At 41.0% G+C, this 23,493-nt stretch overlaps 1 protein-coding gene across 6 annotated transcripts in view; it reads left to right on the top strand.

Moving 5' to 3' along the window:
- Positions 1 to 23,493, top strand: part of LOC117976769 (putative uncharacterized protein encoded by LINC01387) — an 80,466-nt gene that overhangs the window by 44,705 nt on the left and 12,268 nt on the right. Inside the window, exons 1-4 of one of the 6 annotated variants that reach the window (XR_004667536.2) lie at positions 1,619 to 2,307; positions 2,451 to 2,570; positions 10,422 to 10,590; positions 12,429 to 15,090. Coding sequence is in view for 1 of the 6 variants with exons in the window: in XM_057300425.2 (XP_057156408.1) it covers positions 19,878 to 19,992 (115 nt within the window). In the remaining 5 variants the exon portion in view is untranslated. Of the gene's footprint in view, positions 1 to 1,618; positions 2,308 to 2,450; positions 2,571 to 10,421; positions 10,591 to 12,428; positions 15,091 to 19,877; positions 19,993 to 23,493 lie in introns of those variants that run through there. The other 5 variants (XR_008955014.1, XR_004667535.2, XR_004667537.2 and 2 more) reach the window with 5 other exon arrangements.

Raw genomic sequence — 23,493 nt, 5'->3', positions numbered from 1 at the left:
CCTGTAATCCCAGCACTTCGGGAGGCCAAGGTAAGTGGATCATTTGAGGTCAGGAGTTCAAAACCAGCCTGGCCAACATGGCGAAACCCCGTCTCTACTAAAAATACAAAAAAATTAGCCGGGTGCGGTGGCACGCACCTGTAATCCCAGCTACTCAGGATGCTGAGACAGGAGAATCATTCGAACCCGGGAGGACAAGGTTGCAGTGAGTTGAGATGGCACCATTGCACTCCAGCCTGGGCAACAAGAGCGAAACTCCACCTCAATAAATAAATAAATAAATAAATAAATAACAGTGAATTGTTACTTAAGTGTGTCTGCAGGAGCCTGCTTGTAGAGCACATTAGTCAATAATAATAATAGTGATAGCCTGGACAGCAACATTCATTAGCTACTTACTATGTGCCAGGCACTGTTCTAAGCTGTTTGTCTATATTAACTCATTTAATCTTCTTATTATAATAGCTGTATAAGGTAGGTACTGTTAATATTAGCCCCTTTCTAAAAATGAGAAAATCAAGGCACAAGGTAATTTGATAACAAGCAGGCTGGCCAAAATTACATCTCTATCTGTAATAAATGGCAGAATTAGCTTTGAACCCAGAGTGTCCAGTTCCTGTTCCTAAATAGTTAACCACTATACTACACTTTCTATTTAAGACTGAAATCAGAATTTTTTATTAGTGTGTTTGAGCATTTATAAAGCTTCCTGTAGCATTAAGTACTTTTGCAAATCACATGCTTATCTGAGAATAATCAGTGGAAAAAATGTACATTTTTAATACATTTTCAAGGAAACAAGAATGTGATCAGCAAGCCCCTTCAATGAATGATCAGATATTAACTCTGAAGACTGTAGACTAGCAGAGAGTTTTCTGAACGCATATGTATACATGTAGGAGTGTGTGTGTGTGTGTGTGTGTGTACGGGCAGGTGTGCAGGCATTTGCCCGCCGCAGCTTCAAAGAGAGATTGCCAGTTTCCTAGAGGCGCGATTGCTCGGGAACATGAATGAAAATCCTAAGACAGAAGAGACCAGTGGTTTAGCTGTCAGAATGCAGTGGCCTGCCCTCCTGACCCCTTGCTGACATTAAACAGCCCCTGCCCTGGAATGCCGCTCCTGGCCTGGCATCCTGGGAGCGTGTGTCCAGCCTGCGGGACAGAAATAAGCGTAAACCTAGCCTCTGATTCTGAACACTAGCTAAGGCTCCCGACAGTTGACGAGATTGATGATTTTCAGCTGGTATGTCTCTGTAACTGAGGAGGCCATAGCTTTGATGTATTGGTCAGATCAATTTGGCTTAAGTGCCCCAGTAAATGAATGCAAATGACTTAAGGAAATTTCTAACTCAAAGGCGAGCCACTAATCCACGTCTTTCAGACCAGAAGCCGAATCATCCAAAGTGGGTGCAGTATGTGGAGAAAGGGGTGCTTGTCTCCTCCGTTTTCTCCTTAGGAAGACTTCACTGTTGGAGACCTTTCTTCTGAGTGCTGCTCTGGGGTGCTTTTCAAAATCCATGCGTCTCATGAATTATGCTGCCAGATCTAGGAGGAGCCAGTCCTCTTTGGAACTAGGTGAACTGGGCTAATCAGAAACAGGCCCATCTCATCCGCCAGCCAGTTTGCTCCAGGGCCAGAGGAAAGCCGGGGCCTCTGGCTCCCACATCCCATGTGGCAACCAACCATCAGGTTATGCTTGGCTTTGCAACGATCAGGAAAGGCCTCACGTCTGCCTAACTGCAAAACAATTTGGTTGGCTTATAAATTGCTGCCTCTATCATGTGCTTCTGAATTAAAAGGAACGGATGGTTTTTAAAGGTTTATCTGTTTCATTATTAATGCGGAATGACCTCCTGCTGACAAATTTCGATTTTCACACGGTTTCTTTGCTGATGCAGTATCTCTGCCACCCATGCTCTAGGGCAGCGTGGAGCCACTTCAGAGCGTGCCTTTTGTGACCCAGCGCCCAGCAGGGTGTTCTTTTCTGAGTGCAAAGAGAGAATCCACTGACCTCATTTGCTTCCATCCTGTGAACCTCTCAGTGGGTTTCAGAACACCCGGGTCTGAACAGAGAAGCTTCAGAATACTTTGTCCGACTAGAGAACTTTTTTATGGTGGGAGGAAAAAATGTTGCCAGTCCCACTTCCCAGACACCTGGAATTCATGAAGTCTGAGGACTTCTTTCATTTTACTTTCAACTAAAAGCTCTAGCACGAAACAGCAAAGGCTCACAGAACTAAAGATCAGGAGGTGGCCCTGTGAGAGGGTATTCGGCCTGGATCCCTGGTGAAACTCCATCACTGAGCAGGTCTGTGATCGCCCTTGTGGTCTGCTTTCTGTAGATAATACTCATAGACTATGCTGCATAAATTCTCAGATTATTCAAAGATGAACAAACAGTTCAAATGGGCAGTTTTATGTGTTTCACTCTCAACCCTTTCCTTTTTTCAGTATGTCTCCCTCCTTTTTTCCTCTCAAGCATATCTACTTCAGAAAGCGTGGAAAGAAAAGAGCCTGGTGGGAAAAGTCTATCAAGTGATAATGACGTGCCCTTATGGAAAAAATTCTGGGGTAAGCAGAATTGGGGTTTTACTCTTAAGCTAACATGAGATGAGATTACTCTATCCTAACAAGATTTAAGCATCTTGTTTTTCTAAATGTTCGGTCATTTGTGTTAAAACAGAGGAAAATATGACATCTAACCTTTTTTTCCTGAGAAAATAATCACTGTCCTCCATGCTTTGCCAACAACAATCCTTTTTCCCCCCATTTATTGTAAGAGCTACAGTATCTGCAGTTTGGCCGAATCACCACCCTCTCTGGGGTGTTTGATTTCGCCTTTCGTATTTGAGCTCTTGGTGTGTGCGTGCATGTGTATGTGGGTGTGTATGTGTGTGGGTATGAATGTGGGTGCATGTCTGTGTGTATGTGTGTGCTGTCTGTGTATTTGTATTGAGGTGAGGACACTCTCTGAGATGTAAGAAAGCACTACAACTGTTTATAGGGAATGAGTTCTTTATTTTTATTCCCCAAGACGTTTTATAATCTTGTGTTTTTCAAGTTTGCATTAAAGAATAAACAACCTTCCATTTTGTAAGTTTTTTAAGATGTGTTCATTAGAAAGATCAGATCTTTTAGTACTTGCCATTAACCAGTTTTCTCTTAAGTTAATCATCCACATATAACTCTCCAAAGAATAGATTTACTTTAGTTGTGATTTTTCCAAAGTCTGTTTTTGCTTTGTCTGTTAAAAACAAATAGAAAAAAAAGGAAGGAGGAGATGAGAGAGAATCCTGCCCTTTTAGCATATAGAGTTCTGAAATAAAAGACTGAGTTGTACAGAAAAGCCGCCAACACCATCATTTGTTTTCTGTAGTTTCTGATGATTCTTTGTGGAGCAGTTTTCAAATGGAACATTTTCTTGCTATCACAGGAAAACAGCACACTCCAGGGTGGATTCTGATTGCTGTAGCTAAAATCTCTATCTCCTATTTCCAGAAGCAGAAACACAAATGAGGTCTGATGGTTGAAAACTTAATGGAAGAAAAAAATAGAACATTTATGCATAGAAATAAACACATACACACAAAGGAATACAGGAAAAACTGGGAAATCTGAATAAGATCAGTGGATTATATTAGTGTCAATTTCCTGGCTCTGATATTGTACTACAGTTTTACAAGATGTTATCACTGGGAGAAACTAGGTTAAAAAGTACATGAGATACCTCTGTATTATTTATTATAATTGCATGTGAATCTACAATTATCTCAAAATAAAAAAAAATTTTTTTAAATTTGGAAAAGTAACAAAAGGAAAACTAAATAGTACCTTAAAAATAAAAAATATTTAACATTTGTATTTTGAAAATAATTAGAAGCACTTGAAAGAGATTGTGGCTTTTTTGTTCATTCTTTTATAAATTACTGGTAACTTATCATAGTACCTAAAACACGAAAGGAAACAGGTATAGTATGCTTCAGTTTGTAAGTTCAGAGGGTATTTTTGGTGGATTAAACCAATAACCTAAATTATCATGAGAATTATGAAGCCAAGTTTTTATGTACTTTCTGATAATTTAGGTTGAAGACACATTATACTCTGACTGGCAACATCTAGGTAGAATTAAAACTTTATAACTTTGGTTAGCAAAAACGATGGAATTAGATAAATCCATTATCCTTTATGACTATAATAAAGACCTTCGCCAAAACAAAGAATATGAGTATATTTGCTTTTCAGGGATGGGAAAAAGAGGATTCTAGGAATAACCATTAATATTTGGAATGAAATGTGGGTTGAGATGAAAAGATAATACTTACCCCTTTAACAAACCATGTAGTCTATTACAGTGGATGAAGAGGTTTAAAAAAGCAAAATCTCTATAATCTATTTATCTATTAACTCTTTTTTTTTTTTTTTTTTTTTGAGACAGAGTTTCTCTCTTGTTGCCTAGGCTGGAATGCAGTGGTGCAATCTTGGCTCATTGCAACCTCTGCCTCCCAGGTTCAAGCAATTCTTCCGCCTCAGCCTCCCAAGTAGCTGGGATTACAGGCACTAGCCACCATGCCTGGCTATTTTTTTTTTTAGTAGAGACGGTGTTTCACCATGTTGACCAGGCAGATCTCAAACCCCTGACCTCAGGTGATCCGCCCGCCTTGACCTTCCAAAGTGCTGGGATTACAGGCATAAGCCACCATGCCCAGCCTGCTTTAGATATTTTCTGATATACGTTTATGTCATTATAAAACTGAGAGACAGAGTATTTGTAGCAAAAATTTTAGAGACCAGACTTCACAGAAAAGGAATAACTAAATCCCTTCTGAAAGATATCTTACTACCTAACCACCTGTCAAAGCCTGTGAGATTTACTATATCCCTGCTACAACACAACAAAGCTCCACAGACAACTTGAACTCGAGATTTCGTTTTGATATGTGATTTTGTCATGTTTGGAGAAAGTGATGATGTTGAAAGAAAAGTGTCTCCTCTTTAAAATACGTTCCTTAAGCGACTGCCTTGGAGCGGGAGATTAGGTCTCATTTCCATTCAATTCAAATTGGGCTTAAAATGTAATTCCAGGCCCTGGCAGCTACCACAGGATAATATGCTCCCTCAGTGAGAAAAAACTTGGCACTTAAAACTGATGAGTAGGCCAGGTGTGGTGACTTACGCTTGTAAATCCTAGCATTTTGGGAGACCGAAGCTGGAGGATTACCTGAGGCCAGGAGTTCAAGATGAGCCTGAGAAACATAGCCAGACTCTGTCTCTACAAAAAATTTTAAAATTAGCTGGGTGTGGTGGCACATGCCTGTAGTCCCAGCTACTCAGGAGGCTGAGGTGGGAGGACTGCTTGAGCCCAGGAGTTTGAGGCTGCAGTAAGCCATGACTGTGCAACTGCATTCTAGCCTGGGCAACAGAGTGAGACCCTGTCAAAAAAAAAAAAAAAAAACCCAGAGATCTTTGTGTTTCTTCTTTGCAAGAGTAGGATTAGCTCAGGCCGCTGCGGTGGGGCTGAGCCCACAGATAAGGATTATGTCAGCTTGGCTTCTAAGTTTGAGGAGTTAAAAGGAGATTGAGCAAGAGATTTACCGCTGGCTGCCAGAGGAACACTTCAGGTCACCGAGGCTTATGGAACTACTCGAGTCACAGTATGTGAAACGCAAACAGCTGTCTGCCTTACTGAGGCCAAACCTGAGTGAACATGCATGGTTGTGGAGTGCAGGGGCAGGAACTTAAACACACACGCAAGGTGAAGGAGGGCCTGCAGAGAGTCTTATGAGCGGTCAGCCACTTCTCTGTTAGCTAAAACCTTCAAACACCTTTTTTCCTATTTCTGTTACTGCTTGGGGAAAATAACCAGGCAGTTGGTCTGTGTCCAGTCTACTGTAATAACAGGATTACCATTTACTCGGCACCTGATTACCACATGCCAGCCATTTCATGTGGCTTATCTCGGTGTATGATTACACTACCCATAGGCCATAGGTACTATTACTATTTCCATTTCACAGATGAGTAAGCTAAGGCTTACAGAGGTTAAGGAACTTGCCTCAAGTCACATTCCTAGGAGTAATAGAACCAGTACTGAAATTCGAGCAGCTGGCCTTAGGGCATGCGCTCACTAAACTCACTACGGTGTACAGCTCTCTCTCTCTCTGTGGCAGCTGATGAGGCGGAAGCTGCTGGTGGAAATTCTTCATGGGTCTCTTGTGTTTCTAAATATCTCCATTTTGCTAAAAGAGGCACTAGCCGTCTATGTTCCGGGCTATATCTTCAAGAATGCTTATATAGCAAATAGTCTTGGAAGATAGAGATGGCACTGTCTCTGAAGCAAAGGGCAGGCATGCTTAGTGCCTAGTTTAAAAAGTCCGAGTTCCCTACCTTCAAGTTTCCTCTACCACATCATGACTGCTGTGTCTGCACGTGTCTTCTGGCCCTCTTTGCATTGTCCTGTGGGAACTGGGGAGTGGGGAACCAACAGAAGTGCAGAAGTCCCAGCTACTGTATAGCTGTGAAAAATAAACCATCCTTTTGTCTCTCTCCCAGTAGTCTCATGTCTTCTACCAGCCTCCCTGGGATGTGGCCTGCTAACTTAGTTTGCATTTGTTCTATTTCATGACAGTAGGAGGGGCTAGATTAGAAAAGGGGCTAAAATAGGCCAAGCGCGGTTGCTTACACCTGTAATACCAGCACTTTGGGAGGCCGAGGTGGGCGGATCACTTGAGGTCAGGAGTTTGAGACCAGCCTGGCCAACGTGGTGAAACCCTGTCTCTACTGAAAAATGCAAATATTAGCCCGGCATGGTGGTGCGCACTTGGAATCCCAGCTATTTGGGAGGCTGAGGCAGGAGTATCACTTGAACCCAGAAGGCAGAGGCTGCAGGGAGCCAAGATGGCGCCACTGCACGCCAGCCTGGGCAACAGAGTGAGACTCTGTCTCAAAAAAAAAAAGTGGCTAAAATAGCTGATGGACTTTATGGAGACAATTTCGTGGTTCCCAGAAGGAAGGCAGAGAAGGATTTAATGCAGAGCAGTGAATCCCCTGGGCTTATGAACCAAACCACTTGTCTACCCAGTTTGTTTTCCTTTGAATGTTAGAGTGGATACTGGGGTGCTCCATCCAGATGTTACCTTCACAGCTGGGACACTCATTTCCCAGCTTCTGGAAGCATTGGCAGTCAAAGATTCTCATCTGAGTCCTTCTCCGTGAATTATCTTAGGCTACCTTGCCCAAGGATGGCCTCCTTCTACGAGTCTGCGGCTGTGGGTGGGTTGGGGGAAGTGAGGGAGTGCAGAATTTTCTGCCCTTGCTTCAAAGCAGGACAGTTCTGATGTTAGCTCCAGAGCTTCCTTTGGGAGAGGTTCAGTTTTCTGCCTCGTTTTGTGTGCGTCTGTGCAGACATCACAGTTCAGCTCCTTCCTCTGCTAAAATGTACTCCCTTCGCTCACAGCACTGACTTAGAGGGGCCTCCGAAAGAAATTTCCAGTGTGTAATCTCAGTGCACAAATCTTAGAGAATATTTCCCAGGGAAGTGACCAAAGACAGTTCTCTTATAAATCATGATATGCAACAAAAGGTCATATGAAAAAAGTGCTTCCCAAGATTTTGTGTGCTTTTAGTCACCATTTTTTGGTATCCATAGGCTTAAATAGGCCATTCAAATATTACCTATAAGCTTGACAAAATAATATAGTTACCTCAAATTCTGATAGTTACATTAAAGAAATTATGTTTTTTAAGCACTAAAATTTTGATAATTTTGTAGTATATTCACCGAATTGCTTTTTCTAACACACTATTATACTAGTAAGTAAAAAGTGATAGAAAAATCTTTAACTTATAAAATGCCCTGATGGAAATTTTGGTACAATTGAATTTCTGTTTTCACTTGAGATACAGATACTTTGAATGTTTCATAGATTGTGTAAATGGAACAGTGGGAAACAAGTCACACCATTTAATGTGTCCAGGAAAAATAGAATAACCTCCTTTCCTACAGAGGGAGGCAAAAAGACCGTAAGATTTGTTGGAATGGAAAATTTGGAGCTTTGCACAACCTCTGAAGTATAGATTTGGAGGGGAAAAGTGGTAATGAATACACTGAAACAACTTCCTCACTTTGGAATTAACAAGAATAGACCAGTAAGAGCAAGGATAAGATACAGGGCCAGTAGGTCAGTACCAGGCTGATGTGATGTCAGTAACGTTAAGGAACCCAACCTTTTGTTAAATGATGTCATCAGCTTTTTTTTTTTTTTTTGAGACAGAGTCTCACTCTATTGCCCAGGCTGGAGTGCAGTGCTACGATCTGGGATCACTGCAAATTCCACCTCCCAGGTTCAAGGGATTTTCATGCCTCAGCCTCCCAAGCAGCTGTGATTACAGGCGTGCGCCACCACGCCCGGCTAATTTTTGCATTTTTACTAGAGACGGGGTTTCACCATGTTGGCCAGGGTGGTCTCAAACTCCTGACTTCAAGTGATCCACCAGCCTTGGCCTCCCAAAGTGCTAGGATAGCATAGTTATTGGTTGTTTCTGATTGGAAACTAAGTGTGGAAATAAGACCTCTCCAGCTCCTGCAGTTATAAGCTTTGTCCCATTTGATAAACAAATCAGACTTTTTTTATGCTGGGAGTAGTTTAATTTTCAACCTCTGCTGCAGGGGAGACTATTCCTTCATTATATTAAGGTAAAAGCAGCACTAAGATATTTTAAAGTTTTATTTTTTAAAAGAAAGTTTTACATGAAACATGAACATTTCTCATGAATAAATGCATTATATTTACAAGTTTCATTCTTATCATGCAACAAGTTGAACCAGTTACTTTTAATCAAAATAATGTTATGCAAGATTTAATAGTCCAATACTCAACTCAGTTATGTAAACAAACAAGACAAGCTAAATCCTTTGTAGTCTGCTAGACATTTTGCTTGGTTAGAATGGATCTCCCACATAAGACACAATCTTTAAATTGAAAAAGGAAGTCCTAGCGATAGCAAATATACAAACAAAAAGGAGTGTTAGTTTAAATCCTTATTTAGCTTATCTGAAGTTGCATACAATAAACAGAGTTTCATTGTGTTCCAAACAACTCATATATTGCTTCATAAACCTGGTATCTTATTATTCAAGACTTCAGACCAAAAATGAGGTAACAGATTGAGCAAGTTTCTGTTTCATCCATAGAGATATTTAAGGTGACACTACAAAGAAATTTTGGGCTGGGCATGGTGGCTCACACCTGCAATCCCCACACTTTGGGAAGCCGAGGCGGGATGTCGCTTGAGGCCAGGAGTTTGAGATCAGCCTGGCCAACATGGTGAAAATCTCTCTCTACTAAAAATACAAAAATTAGCCATGTGTGGTGGCATGATCCTGTAATCCCAGCTACTTTGGAGGCTGAGGCATGAGAATCACTTGAACCCAGGAGACAAAGGTTGCAGTGAGCTGAGATCACTCCACTGCATTCCATCCTGGGTGACAGAGCAAGACCCTGTCTCAAAAAAAAAGAGAAAGGAATTTTGTTCTACAAGGGTGACGTTACAAAGAATACATAATTGTAAGGGAAATATCTTCCCCATGGGTATGAATAGTTTTTAAATTTTTGGAATTAGAGATATACAGATTCTTTTAAAATTGTTATCTAAAATCATTATTGCTCAATAATTTTCTAGCAGGTGAAACAGACACAAAGTTTAACCAGTTGAAATCTGGGTGGTAAAAATGCAGACGAGGGGTTATCTGAAGATCAGCATTCAACTCAAAGGCAGTCCAGTCCAGTGCTTTTTGTGTGTGTTTGTGTGTGAGTATGCATGCATGTGGGTAAATGATCAAAGACTCTTAATGAGACCTAAGATTTCGAAGTTCTCCTAAGCAAGCAAATGTACATGAAGTACCTAATGCAATGGCTGGAATATGAAAAGACCTCACAATGTATGTCAGTCTATGACTCTGCATGGATGGAAATATTGCCTGTCTGTCTGGATACCTCAGATAGATTTACTCAAGTCAGGCTTGCATTGCAGCTACAGAAAATTCCAAGCAGTTTTTTGATACCTACCTGATTGCTCTTCTAGTCAACACCCCTTACTGACAAATACTTCAGAAGCCACTCTTTCTGGCAGTTCTGGGCTATGCTCAGGGATCACTTGGGGGTCTTAAAAGCTGGGCAGAATCCCCAAAGCTAAACAATTGAAAACAATGTAGGAAAACACAGAGGAGAATGAGTATGGGCTTCTTCCACGTGGGCGAAACAAGACAGTCAAGACAGTCATGAATCAAATTTTAAAATCAAGTCTACCAGATTTTGATGTCTTTACGACACATTCTATTACTGAACTTTGGAAAAGAATATCTTGAGTCGTGTGAATAAGCCTAGTACTTGCATTTTGAATGGGTCCTTCCTTTGGTGTTTACAGTTCAGAAACAATAGAGATACCAAACAAGATAAGACTAAGCCACAGAGATATCTGAAAAGCTGCCATCAATCAAAGCTCTTTGTGAAGCTGGTTAGTGCAGGTTCCATTGTTCTAAGGAGCAGGCAAAAGGAACAAATAAAATCCAGCTGTTTCTTCATTCTTGCACCAGGTGAGTCCCAGTATCAATACTTCATTCATTGTGGATTAAGGGGAAAGTGGCCTTCATTTCCTTTCTCATTCCATTTTGAAACCTCAGATTTCTTTCTTTCTGCCAGTGATACCCAGTTGTTGAGTCATAGCCACCTGGGCTCTAGTTCTGGCATTGCTTGCAATGTCATCATGAGAACCTGATAGATGGTGTTAATAGCAGAGTTTAGACTTACTGATCAAGAAAAAAATACTTTTAGATTGCTTACCTTTGGAGGGTTTTGCTGTGTTTAAAGAAAGTCAGTTTTTGACACTCAAATTTAATTGACTGTCCTATATAGCAGTCATTTCACATGATAATTTTTTTCACAAAATAAAGGAATTTAGTGCGCTAAAAGTTTCCTGAATGGTGGGATGTTGATAAAAGTAAAGTTGTGAATTGGGGGGGTCACGTGAACCAGGATTTAATTGCATTTGTGCCACTTGGTGTTAGACCCTTTCTCTACTCATATTAACTCTACCTCTGTTGTTCATAGTTTCCCTACTCGCAAATTAACATAACTGTGTGATTTTTGTGAACTCTAGAAAAACATCTTGTGGGATGGATTTCTAGATTTAGAAATGCTTTTAGCATTTATTAACACCCATAACCTAGGAAATGAAAGTAATAAGAATAATATTTTGGTAAGACAGAAAATCTGTTTTCATTTCTCCTTTTTAATATTTGTAATTGGTTGGGGCAGAAAGTTCTTTTGTGTTCTTGTGTGGGCATGTATATGCTAATGAATTTGAGATGAGGAGCCACTGTCTTTAAGAAAACTCTCCCTTGTGATGTTTTGCATACATGTATATTCTCTTTCACTCTAGATTCAACTTTGAATAAACACCATGCTCTCAGCCAAGGAAGAGTAAATCTAGCATTAGTCATGACTGTCTTGTTTCGCCCACATGGAAGAATCTCACATCCATTCGTCTCCGTGTTTCCCTGTATTGTTGTTGATCTTTTAGCTTTGAGAGATTCTTCCCAGCTTCTAGAACTCCCAAGTGATCCCTGAGCATAGTCCAGAACTACCAGAAAGAGTATTTCTCCAACAAGTTTCCAAAGTATTTGTTGGTATGGGGTGTTGACTACAAGAGCAATCAATAACTCTGCTTGGAGTTTTCTATAGCTGTAATGCAAGCCTGACTAATAAATCCAACCAAGGCACCCAGACAGACAGGCAATATTTTCATCCATGTGTTGAGGCCTTTGCATATTCTGGACAATGTGGGTTAGGCACTTCACGTACCTTTCTTTGCTTAGTCTTCATAACAGCTGGGTGAATCAGGTAATAATAGTATAGTCTCCACTTTGTTGAGAGTTTAGGTAACTTGCTCAAGACCACTCAAACATTTGCCCCTGGTTCCAAATGCTGCAGTCTTAACTACTTAAAACATTGTTGGTCGGACATGGTGGCTCATGCCTGTAATCCCAGTATTTGGGGAGGCTGAGGTGGGTGGATCACCTGAGGTCAGGAGTTCGAGACCAACCTGGCCAACAGGGTGAAACCCCATTTCTACTAAAAAGACAAAAATTAGCTGGACGTGGTGGTGCACACCTGTAATCCCGGCTGCTCGGGAGACTAAGGTGGGAGAATTGCTTGAACCCAGGAGGCAGAGTTTGCAGTGAGCCAAGATCGTGCCACTGCACTCCAGGCTGGGTGACAGAACGAGACTCCATCTCAAAAAAAAAAAAAAATTTGTAGTCTGTACTGACAGCCCAATGCCCTGATAGATGATTAATTAAGAGTATTTTAACCCCTTTTACGTAAGAAGGAAGATCTGAATTCTTCTGACATGCCTATGTCATGTATTTTCCAGATAAAACCCTCCAAAACCCCGCAAGGTGAAGCTCATGTCATCCAAAACCAAGGCATGAGCCAGAGCCTAAATAGAGGAAAGAAAATAGAAGAGAGAATTCTAGCGACATGTCTGGTCATCATTCCAAGCAACCTGGCTGAACTTTTGCATCGACAAACAATTTTTTCCTGAGCATTTTTAAATTTACAAGCTGGTTTTCAACAAAGCTTTTCAAAAAGAAGTCTTTATGATGGTAAATCTTTAAAAGAAATGTGTTTTAGACCAAGAAAGGCAAACCTTTCATGTCCTGTTTAGTCTCTAGCATGCTTGTTTGCAAAACACAAGCTCCAGTCTGCATGTTTCTGCAGTCAACTGTCTGTCTTAGAAAATATCTCAAAATCAATCTGTCCCCGTGTTTGCTTATGATTCTGCGGTAATCCTCTGTTTATAGTCAGAAGTTGTCAGGAGAACATCATGTAAGGCATGGTATGAAGACTTAAGAAATCTTGAAATCAGAAACTTCAATTTTCTTTCTCTTGAAGTGTTTCTAAGGGATGAAAAATGAGAAAGGAAATTAGCATCTACTGTTACCTCATTTAATTCCTTCAACCATCTTCAGGGTATTATTGTCTCCAAAAAGAAACCAAGGTTCAGAGAAGAGGACTCACTTGCCCTGTGACCTATGACCAGGGGTCCCACGTTGGGACCCAGAATTCTGACTCGAACCCAGTGCTGGCTCCCCTGTGTCCCAGGGATGGGCAGGATAAGATGTTCTTTAAAACTTTGTTTGTTGGGCACCTCAAAAAACCCTTATGAATTATTGCTTAGGTTATTTTGGCATAATAATGTCACTAAGTCCATGAAAATTAAACTTTTAGAATCTCTGTTATATGGCTAGATCAATACTAAACTACCCCTTTTTTTCCAAGTCCCTGGAAAAAGTGAAATTATAAGTTTTGACTACATGGGAGAGCTTTGGTGCCTCATACACTTGCATTAAATGTAGTATCTTTGAAAATAATAGAATATGTATTTGTGAGAGTAAAAATTTATACATGCAGCAGTCCATAAGAGAATTAGATCCAGAAACTACAACTTGAAAGAGTTCTAAACTCTTAGAACAAATTGATTTAAATTTGAATAGTACTGAATATGAATTGATGGAAAGTGAATATTTAGAACCCCCTTTTGTGAATTTCAGTAAGCTGACATTTGTTAGCTCCTGACGCAGTAGCTTTTCTGAGTCAAGAACTGAAGGTACCTTGAATTACCTGAAAGATAATCATACAGAGATGTGAAGTCAAATGTCATATTCCATTAAGCCTAATCTGCAGTTGCAGGAAGGGTGGACAATCTTGCCTAAACATTTGACAGATTTGGAATGTCTCTTGCCATAGACATTTAGCATGAACCAGCTTCATTGTCCTAGTATCTGTCACACAGAAATGGTCCCTTGCTCGGCTTCTAATGGATTTGCTGCAAAGGCTGTGAGGAATGAGTCACACTCAGGGACACGATGACACAGGAACAGCTTCTACAACACAATCCTCTGCAATAGAGAAAGCTGTGCCTCTCCCCAGGGACCTGCCTATAAAGTTGGTCTTCTTTCCACTAAGGAGGCATTCCTGAGAGCCCCCCATAAATTAAGGAGAACTTCTCTAGGTAGCTACTAAAAAATAAGGCCAACAAACTAAATCCTTGGGATATGAAATATTAATGTGATGGGAATTACCTTAATAGGAAACAATTGAGTATACACTGTATTACATAAGTGAGGCTTAAAAAAAAATAATATTGAGTTCCGGGCATTTTTTTTCTTCCTTGGAAAATGCCTTGAAATCTTTTCCATCAACACAGTCTAACAGTACAGGTTATGGGTGACATATAGTTTCAAGGCAAATTGCAACTTAGTTGGTCAAACTCTTTCAGTAGGAAAAAAAATGACAATTTGAAAGAGTTCTGGAAGGGCTAACACTAAACAGTTCCATCTTGACCTCAAACCAACGCAATCTGCAAACAAGTCAATATGTGAACCCAAAGGAAGAATTCTGCCCCAGCCTAAGAAAGGGACAACTTTTCCTTCTCTGGAATTGAAATGTTCCATGAAATTAAATCATTGATTAAAAGCTGGGGAGGCAAAGACTGTTGAAATGTCAGTTAAGATACTTTAGGCTGCAAATCTGATTCACCATTGCTTAAACGATAAGAAATGGTATCTGCACAGCTGGAAGTCCAGGATGGGATGGCTTCAAGTTTGGCTCTATCCAGGGACTGTCTCTCAATTTTCTGTTTAGTGGGTGTTGTCCTAGGCTGGCTTCACTCAAGGGGATAAAAGTAAGTATGGTCCTCCCAGGCCTTATATCCATCTACACAACATCCTGGGGAAGAGGTTTCTGGAACCTCTAGTACTAATCCATATACCATGGGAATAACAGGTACTGATTGGCTTCAACCTGAATTCCTTAAATTAATTTTGTGAAAAGGAGGCTGGGATGACCTTGATTGAGTTAAAATAGTCAGGGCTCCACCTGTGGAGTGGAGGATGAGATCAGTTTCCTACAATCCACATCCTACACAATGGGTGAGGGATGGAAGGAATGCTGGAGACTACCACATGCCCCCCGATATTCATGAAATCTTGGTCTTTTGTGTTTCACAATAAACTCTTAAGAACATTGTGAGTATTTTATGGATGTGAAGGTTTTTCAGAGGAATTTATTGTAGGGAAAACAAAAAGATCAATGAGTTTAAGCTTTTAGGCTTAAACTCTCTCTGCTCCCCTGCATTACACTTTTATTCTTATGCTGTGACAGCAGACCCTCCTCCCCTATTGGCCACCCCCTGTGCCCCTGCTAGTCCTCTGGGCCCTCTGTCATTCCCACTGTGGCCACTGTTGAAGTGACTGGCTTCCTACAGGCACTGACCAGCTTTGAGCAGGTGGCACCTGCCGGCCCCTTGCTGCAGGCCACTCCCTGTGCTTCTGGCTTCCTGCCGTAGGGTTCACTATGGATGCCTAAGGAAACCTGCCAGGCAGTGTAGGAAAGTTCACACCTACAGGACCATGCACCCCATGTCCTTCAGCACATCTCAAGAAGCTCCTCAGAAAGTGCAAGGGTCGAGCCCCAGAGGCATCTTGTATCATCTTCCCTTCCTTTCTTCTTCCACTCTCTCTGCCCCTCATGCCAATCCCTCCTTTACCAAATAAGTGCCTTCCTTCAGGGTTGGAATCAGGCTGTGCTTTCAGGGATGCTCTGGACAGCATTAACTCTTAGGTAACATTTGTGTAGCATACGTCTACGGAGAATGTAAATGTTACCTTGCAAACACATACATGAGCCCCCAAACTTCTAAAGACTAAAGCAAATTCAAGTCTTGAATTCTGTGCAAAAAGCCAGATTCGCTATTCATTAGGGTGTCCTATGTAACACCTTTCTCTCTCCACATCCCATCATCTTTCTCCCTAGACAGTAGCTGTCTCGCCATTTTTATCATGTCTGGCCCACGAGTTACCTATGTATGTGCATTCTCAGAGAGTTAAAGTGGCTCAAAAGATGGTTAAAATGAAGGTAGAGGCCGGATACAGTGGCTCATGTCTGTAATCTTGGCACTCTGGGAAGCCGAGGAGGGCAGGTCACTTGAGGTCAGGAGTTTGAGACCAGCCTGGTCAACATGGTGAAACCCCGTCTCTACTAAAAATACAAAAATTAGCCGGGCATGGTGGCGGGTGCCTGTAATCCCAGCTAGGTTGAGGCAGGAGAATCTCTTGAACCCAGAAGGCAGAGGTTGCAGTGAGCCAAGACTGCGCCATTGCACTCCAGCCTGGGTAACAAGAGCAAAACTCATCTCAATAAATAAATAAAAAATAAATAAATAAATAAATAAAATAAATAAAGTGAAGGTAGAGATGAAGCTACACTGGAGGAACAAACAAAATGAAGGAATTGGAGAGACAAGCTCATGCCAGGGATGACCCATGTGAAAAGAGACGACAGCTGGAAGGCTCACATCGTTACACCCCAGACTCAGTCCTGTGCAGATTTAGCTTTCGTCACTGGCCTGCTGCCCAAGATAGGTGGTAATATCACCTGAAGGGAGGCTATGGGAATCATATAAAATAATGCATTTAAAGTGCTTATTGAGCAGACACTGTATAAATAGTTCTTTTGAGACAAGAATTTTGCTCTTGTTTCCCAGGCTGGAGTGCAATGGTGTGATCTCGGCTCACTACAACCTTCACTTCCCGGGTTTAACTGATTCTCCTGCCTCAGTCTCCCAAGTAGTTGGGACTACAGGCTTGTGCCACCACGCCTGGCTAATTTTGTAATTTTAGTAGAGACAGGGTTTCCCCATGTTGGCCAGGCTGGTCTCGAACTCCTGACCTCAGGTGATTTGCCCATCTCGGCCTCCCAAAGTGCTGGGTTTACAGGCGTGAGCCACTGCGCCTAGTCTATATTTGGTTGTTTTCTTACTTAGGTCTCTCTTGCTCCCCAAAGAGTTTAAAGCATCTCTCCTTTAGAATCTCTCAGCAATCTTACACTCCAGGTTGGTATTATTGCATGTGAAGCTGGACAAATTGAACCTCAGCTGGAGCTTTAGGTGCAGCAAGCTAATTTTTACTTCCTTTATTTAAGAAAATTTAAGGAAAGTACAAGCCACTGAGCAAATGCTTAGTTGCTCTTGAGCACACAGCACTGCCTGTGCACTGGATGGTGGAGGGGAAAGAGAGGGAGGGAACAAGGAGCGGACGCAGCACTACCTGCAACCGGGAGATTTGTTCTGGTTGCTATAGACGCTATAGAGGCAATGTTCAAAGTCATTGACAGTCTCTCTAGTCTTCTCGTGACTTTCCCAAAGGTTTTAACTCAGTGACTACATACCACTGTGTGTACTACACACCAGGGTATACTACACACCAGGGAATATGAGAACACTACATACTAACCAATGCTTTCTCCCTGAGAGGCAAACATAGAAAAACCACAGTGAGACATTGGGTACCCAGAGGTATTTTTTGCACACGTTTATTTCTACTGAGGGTCATTTGAGCTCCAGTTTGACCAAAAGTATTTTAGATGATCTTACATTTTATTTATTTTTTTCAGATCTTAAGCCACATAAATGTGTTCTCAATTTGAAGAGAAAAGTTATTCATTAGCTTATCTTTCAGTCAGCTTGCATGCAGTTTCTGCTCAACTAATTGTCGTGTTTAGTGATGGCATTTACAACATTCATAGAAATAAATGATGCATGCATTTCTTATGATGTAGTAAACTTTAGCTGAACGCCTTCAAAATCTGAGAGACACCACTGGCAAAACCTGAGCTGTTGCAATTACAGGTCCAAGAAAGACCCATTCTATTTTATCTGTATAGTAAAAATTATAGAGAGAATTTCTATTTATTTATAATTCATTAGTGGCTATACCTTGGGATCCCTAGAAGCTACGCATTTGTTTTCAAAGCCTCTCTGGGATTTAAAAATCCCTTGAGTGAAGAAGGAATGCATCCCAGTTGTATGGAAAAGTTCCTTATCTTGGGTGGTCATTAATGGGATCAAAACAATGCCCAACGCCTGCTTTGTCAGGAAAAAAAAAAAAAAAAGATGGTCGTGAGCCACACAGATGACGAACTTCAGCATTGTTAGTCAAACCTTGATGTTTCTCACTCTTAAATCTTAGTAGGAAATGTGAGTTAGTAAATACATGAAAGGAAGTAATGATTCCTTGTTGTTGTTTCTATGATTCAAACAGAAAACTAGTAATATTAGTGTTTCAGATACTTTTCTCTTTTTTTTCCTTTAATAAATTACCTAAGAGTAAGCTTGAAAGAGTAAGCAAGAGGCTGTCTACAGTGCGAAGTCACCCAGCAGAATGGGAGCAGCCTTGCAGAGGGAGCAAGGCTCCTTTCAGAGGCACCTGGGTGGATAGGCTCACCCTGTTGGTGGCAGCTAGGAAAAGGGGTCACTAGTGCTCGGTGTTGTTGGATCATGTAACCTTCCTGGTCACCATCACCAGTCCTGAGCTGGAACTGTAACTTAGGGTGTGGCATAGAAGTGTAGAAACTTGAGCTTTAGGACCGGACAGGAAGACATTCCGGGAACCAAAATTGTATTAATCAAGAAGAAAAATGTTTTGGTATGACAAAGCAAAGTAATAGGTAGTACACTCTTTACAATTAAATGTCAAATGTCAACAAAATATGGAACCAACAGTAAAAACAAATGGATATACCTCAGCATATACTGTGTACTAGCTTTTTATGCTGACCTATTGCAAACTTATTTAGGCCGCTCTCCGCTACACAGCTGTTGGTTTGTTTTGTTTTGTGATCTGATTCTTAAGCCTCTCCTCTCTCACTCTCTCTCTCTCTCTCCTTCTGATTGTTGAATTGTGGAAAATACTGAAACCTATCTATAGTTCTAAAATTCCAGGATAATTGCTTCTCATCTATTCATGCAGATCATCTATTCACACAACTTATTATTAACATGCACGTAGGGAAAAATATTTCTGATTTACTACTTTTTGACATTCAGCCTTCTGTTCTTCAAATAATCAAGGTAATCCTTCCTTTTGAAGCATCCCCTATTACCTTCATCCCTAAATCAATGTGTGTTTCTGTTCCCTTTCCTAGGCCAGTGCCTCTGCCTGGAAGTTCCCAGGCAGCCTGGATTCCACTCCATAGTAGTAGCATTGCAAGTTACTAATGCTCCCTAGGCCTCGGTTTCCTGGTCTTTGAAATGAGAGAACAACAACAATAATAGTAATAGCTACCTCATGAGTTACTAGATTGACAGATATGTAATAGCTAATATCTACCATGTTAGGCATAGTCCTAAGTGCTGCTCATAGATTGTCTAGTTCCTTCCTCATAGCTATCTTATTTACCTCTAAATGGGATACTGTTATTATCCCATTCAACACATGGCAAAATTGACATTTAGAGAAGTGAGCTAACTTACCCAACTACACCCAGCTATTAGTAGTAAATGTGGGTCGGGTGCGGTGGCTCATGCCTGTAATCCCCACACTTTGGGAGGGTGAGGCGGGTGGATCACCTGAGGTCAGGAGTTCGAGACCAGCCTGACCAACATGGTGAAACCCTGTCTCTACTAAAAATACAAAATTAGCCAGGTGTGGCGGCAGGTGCCTGTAATCCCAGCTACTTGGGAGGCTGACGCAAGAGAATCGCTTGAACCCAAGAGACAGAGGTTGCAGTGAGCCAAGATCATGCCACTGCACTCCAGGTTGGGCAACAGAGTGAGATTCTGTCTCAAAAAAAAAAAAAAAAAAATTAAATGCGCAGCTGGGTATGAACTCCGGAAGTCTGCATCTCAGGTCTGCCCTAATATCAGTATATTCCTATCATGAAACTATATTCATTATATTTGTAGCAGAGTATGTGATGCACAGTACTTGCTAAGTCAATGTTTATTAATTTCTCTTTTTCATAACTTTATCATATTCCTTAGAATTCAACCGAGCCAGCAAGACGGAGGGCCTTCCAAATGCTGCGATCTGCTCCGTGCTGCTCTGCTGGGCCGTCACTGCCCCCTGTGCGTTCCTGCGGGCGAGGTCTTCTCCCAGGTAATTGCTAGTTTACTTCTCTCTCCCACTAGCCTGTAAGTCCATTGAGAACTTATTAAGAACAGCATCTCTCTCAGCTCTGCGCCCTAAATGCCTAACACATTTTAGGGATTCCACAGAAACCTGGCGAACAAACGAGAGGACATATGAATGTCTTCCTTTGATCCTTCCCCTGGAGCAAGCAGTTTTCCCCACATTTCTCCATGAAGCGAGGCTTCTTTCTGAGCATTGGCCTGCTGTCATCTCCTAGAGATCAATGATGATTTTAGAGATAATAAAGATAATAGAGATCTGGGATAGTATTTTTTTCTAACCAACTACAAACAAACTCAACATTTTACTAGCAAAGCTCTGCATGTTTTTTGTTGTTGTTAAAGAACCAAACCCTTTTAATGATTTTTAAAATAATGTTAAGGAAAACAAAATAGGTCTCTGTAAATGTTTTATCTAAAATGAATAAATTTCTGAAAGTTCACAATCTTTATCCGTGCTACAATGTCATCAGGATATTTGTTTTATTGTGTGTTTTGCAGTTTCTGGTAATAAACCTCCCATGTTCTAGTGGTCTATTTTTACAATGTATCTTAGAAAAAGAGGGAGAACTGTATGTTTCTAGCAGGCAGAGTTGAATACTGTCATATTCCCTGAAATTTTTTCATTTTGTTGAAACAATTCTGAGGCACGCACCATTAGATAGATTGATTATTAGCTCAACTGTTAGTCATTTGGATGCATGACACCATTGAGCTTAGCGGGAGTTGAGATGGCCGAAAATGACTCAGAATGAATTTGGATGCAGCCAATCACAAACCAGGTCTCAAGAGCACTGTTGCCTGCTCTCAGTCTGCCAGCTTGGACCACATCACCTCAGTCATCCGTCAACTCTGGGATCACTGTCCTACTCAGTGGCCTGCAAAGTCAGCTGCCCAGATCCTAGCAGGTATGCAAGAAAGAAAATATTAGAACTTCTATTTATGGTTACTTTAATACTTTACCAAAGAACAAAATTTCAGCAAACTGAGTTTTAAAGATCAAATTGGCTTTTATCAGTGATTCATGAACTGGGCAGCATTCGGTCTACAGAATAGGCAGGCACTCTGCTGGGTGTGGCACAGCAGTCATTTTTTGTAAGGTAGTTTGAACAGAAACAAGGAAACAGCAAGTACAAAAAGCGGAATGGTTAACATCAGGTTACGTTTCTTGAATAAGTTAAAGCAGAGGGGACTCCATCATGAAATGAGTGAGTCCATTTTGGACTAGTTTGTTGGGGTCTAATGCAGGAGCTCAGTCCAAATCGATGGCTGTATTAGGCTGTTTTCTGTTGCTTATAACACAGTACCCAAAACTGGATAATTTATGTAAAAAAAGGAACTTAACTTCCTACAGTTATGGAGGCTGAGAAGTCCAAGGTCAAGAGGCCACATCTAGTGACAGTCTTCTTCCTGGTAAGGTCTCTTTGCGAAATCCCCAGGTGATGCAGGGTATCACATGACATGGAGCTGAGCATGGTGATGTGCTGGCTCAGATCTCCCTTCCCCTTCTTATAAAGCCACCACGTCTCTTCCTGTGATAACCCATTAATCCATGAATCAATTAATCCCTTCTTGAAGGAAGAGCTCTCGTGATACAATCACCACTTAAATGCCCCATGTTTCTTTTTTTTTTTTTTTCTTTTTTTTTTTTTTGTAGAGATAAGGTCTTGCCACATTGCCCAGGCTAGTCTCAAACTCCTGGACTCAAGCAATCCTCCTGCCTCAGCTTCCCAAAGTGCTGAGATTATAAGCATGAACCACTGCAACTGACCCCATGTTTCAATACAACCACATTGGGGAATAAGTTTCCTACACATGAAATATAGGGGACACATTCAAACCATAGCAGTGACCTTTCATAAATTTTATTTAACAACTTTTTTTTTTTTGAGATGGTTCTTGTTCTATCTCCCAGGATGGAGTGCAGTGGCATGATCTTGGCTCACTGCAACCCCTGCCTCCCAGGTTCAAGCAATTCTCCTGACTCAGCCTCCCAAGTAGCTGGGATTACAGGTGCCTGACACCACACCGGCTAATTTTTGTATTTTTTGTAGAGATGGGGTTTCACCATGTTGGCCAGGCTGGTCTCGAACTCCTGACCTCAAGTGATCCATCCACCTTGGCCTCCCAAAATGCTGGGATTACAGGCATGAGCCACCATGCCAGGCCTAACAACTTTTAAAGTTCCATTTTTGTGTATATTTTTAAATATACACAATATATTCAGAGAGTAATATATATTTATAGCTTATAAATAAATATACATGCATTAGAGATTCTCAAAACATTTCTATGAGTAGGTTGCATCCCTGATAGAAGAAAAAAAGCAGATTTCAAGCCATGAAGAATGTATGAAAAGCTAGAGGTCAACCAGAGAACCCAGTGCATTTTATTGGCTAGGTGTGATGTGTGTAATTTTTTCACCACAGGCTCAGGCAGAGTGTGAGACATTTGCAAGTGGAAGAGCAGGAGATGGTGGGGCTCAAGTGACTAGGAGAGCGGGGACTGGGCACTTTGACAAGGAAGGAGACTACCTAGGCAAGGCAACTGGGAATCTACCCAAGTTAGTCTTTCTGAAAGATAATTCTGCTTCCATTTAATTTCCTTTGAAAGAAGAAGAAAGGTTTTCTTGGAAAATCATTGCAGATTATCTATGGAATTAGTAAATCTCTATTTTGAGTCCTATCTCTTTAAGTAAATTCCGAAATGGTTTAAATTCCCAAGCTTAATCTTTCAAGAAAATCTCCTGTATTGTCCTCACACTGCAGAATGTGTCTGTAAGGGGAAGAAATAAACTTGAAAAACCAAATTCTTTTGTAATAATAATCTTGAAACTCTTTATCTCTATTTGATGCCAAGGAGAGAGGGGGTGACTGCTTCTCAGGAACCCTAGGGAGATGAGAACTCACAGGTTGTTTTCAGGTTCATTTCTGCTGACCGAACATGAAGACCTAACTCTCTAATCCTACCTGTGTGGGGGTCAGGGAGGGAGGTGTGCTGCAGTGAATGGGATGAAGCGAACTGGATCAGAATGTCACTGGATAGATTGGCTCCCCATTTTCTTTAGAAATAATCATTTGGAAAGCTAGTTAGTTGATGTATCAAATATTTTCCCCCAAGACTCAGACTCTCAGCCACTTATGTATTTCCTTCCTTTTATGCAATCACTTACCTTGCCTGAAATTCTATTACCTAAGGCAAAATTATTGAATAATAATTACTTACTTGATCTTTACTTTTCAAATAAAATAAGAAAACCTGAAGACCATTGTTTTCATTTAGGATTTCTGTTTGAAGTGGAAATTTTCTAGGTATATGAAACTAGGTATGTTTTTTATTTTAAAATTGTGTGGTTTATTTTTAAAGGATGGTTCAGTGTCCCCAGGCCAGATATTTTGAACCTGGTTTCCCGTATTAAGCAGGAAGGAAATCTGCAGTTTAACCTCAAGTTATGCAGCCTCAGAGGTTT

The sequence above is a fragment of the Pan paniscus genome, chromosome 17 (assembly GCF_029289425.2).
Source record: "Pan paniscus chromosome 17, NHGRI_mPanPan1-v2.0_pri, whole genome shotgun sequence".
NCBI classification, from domain to species: domain Eukaryota; kingdom Metazoa; phylum Chordata; class Mammalia; order Primates; family Hominidae; genus Pan; species Pan paniscus.
The sequence above is the reverse complement of the archived record's forward strand: the minus strand, read 5'-3'. Positions and strand labels throughout refer to the sequence as shown.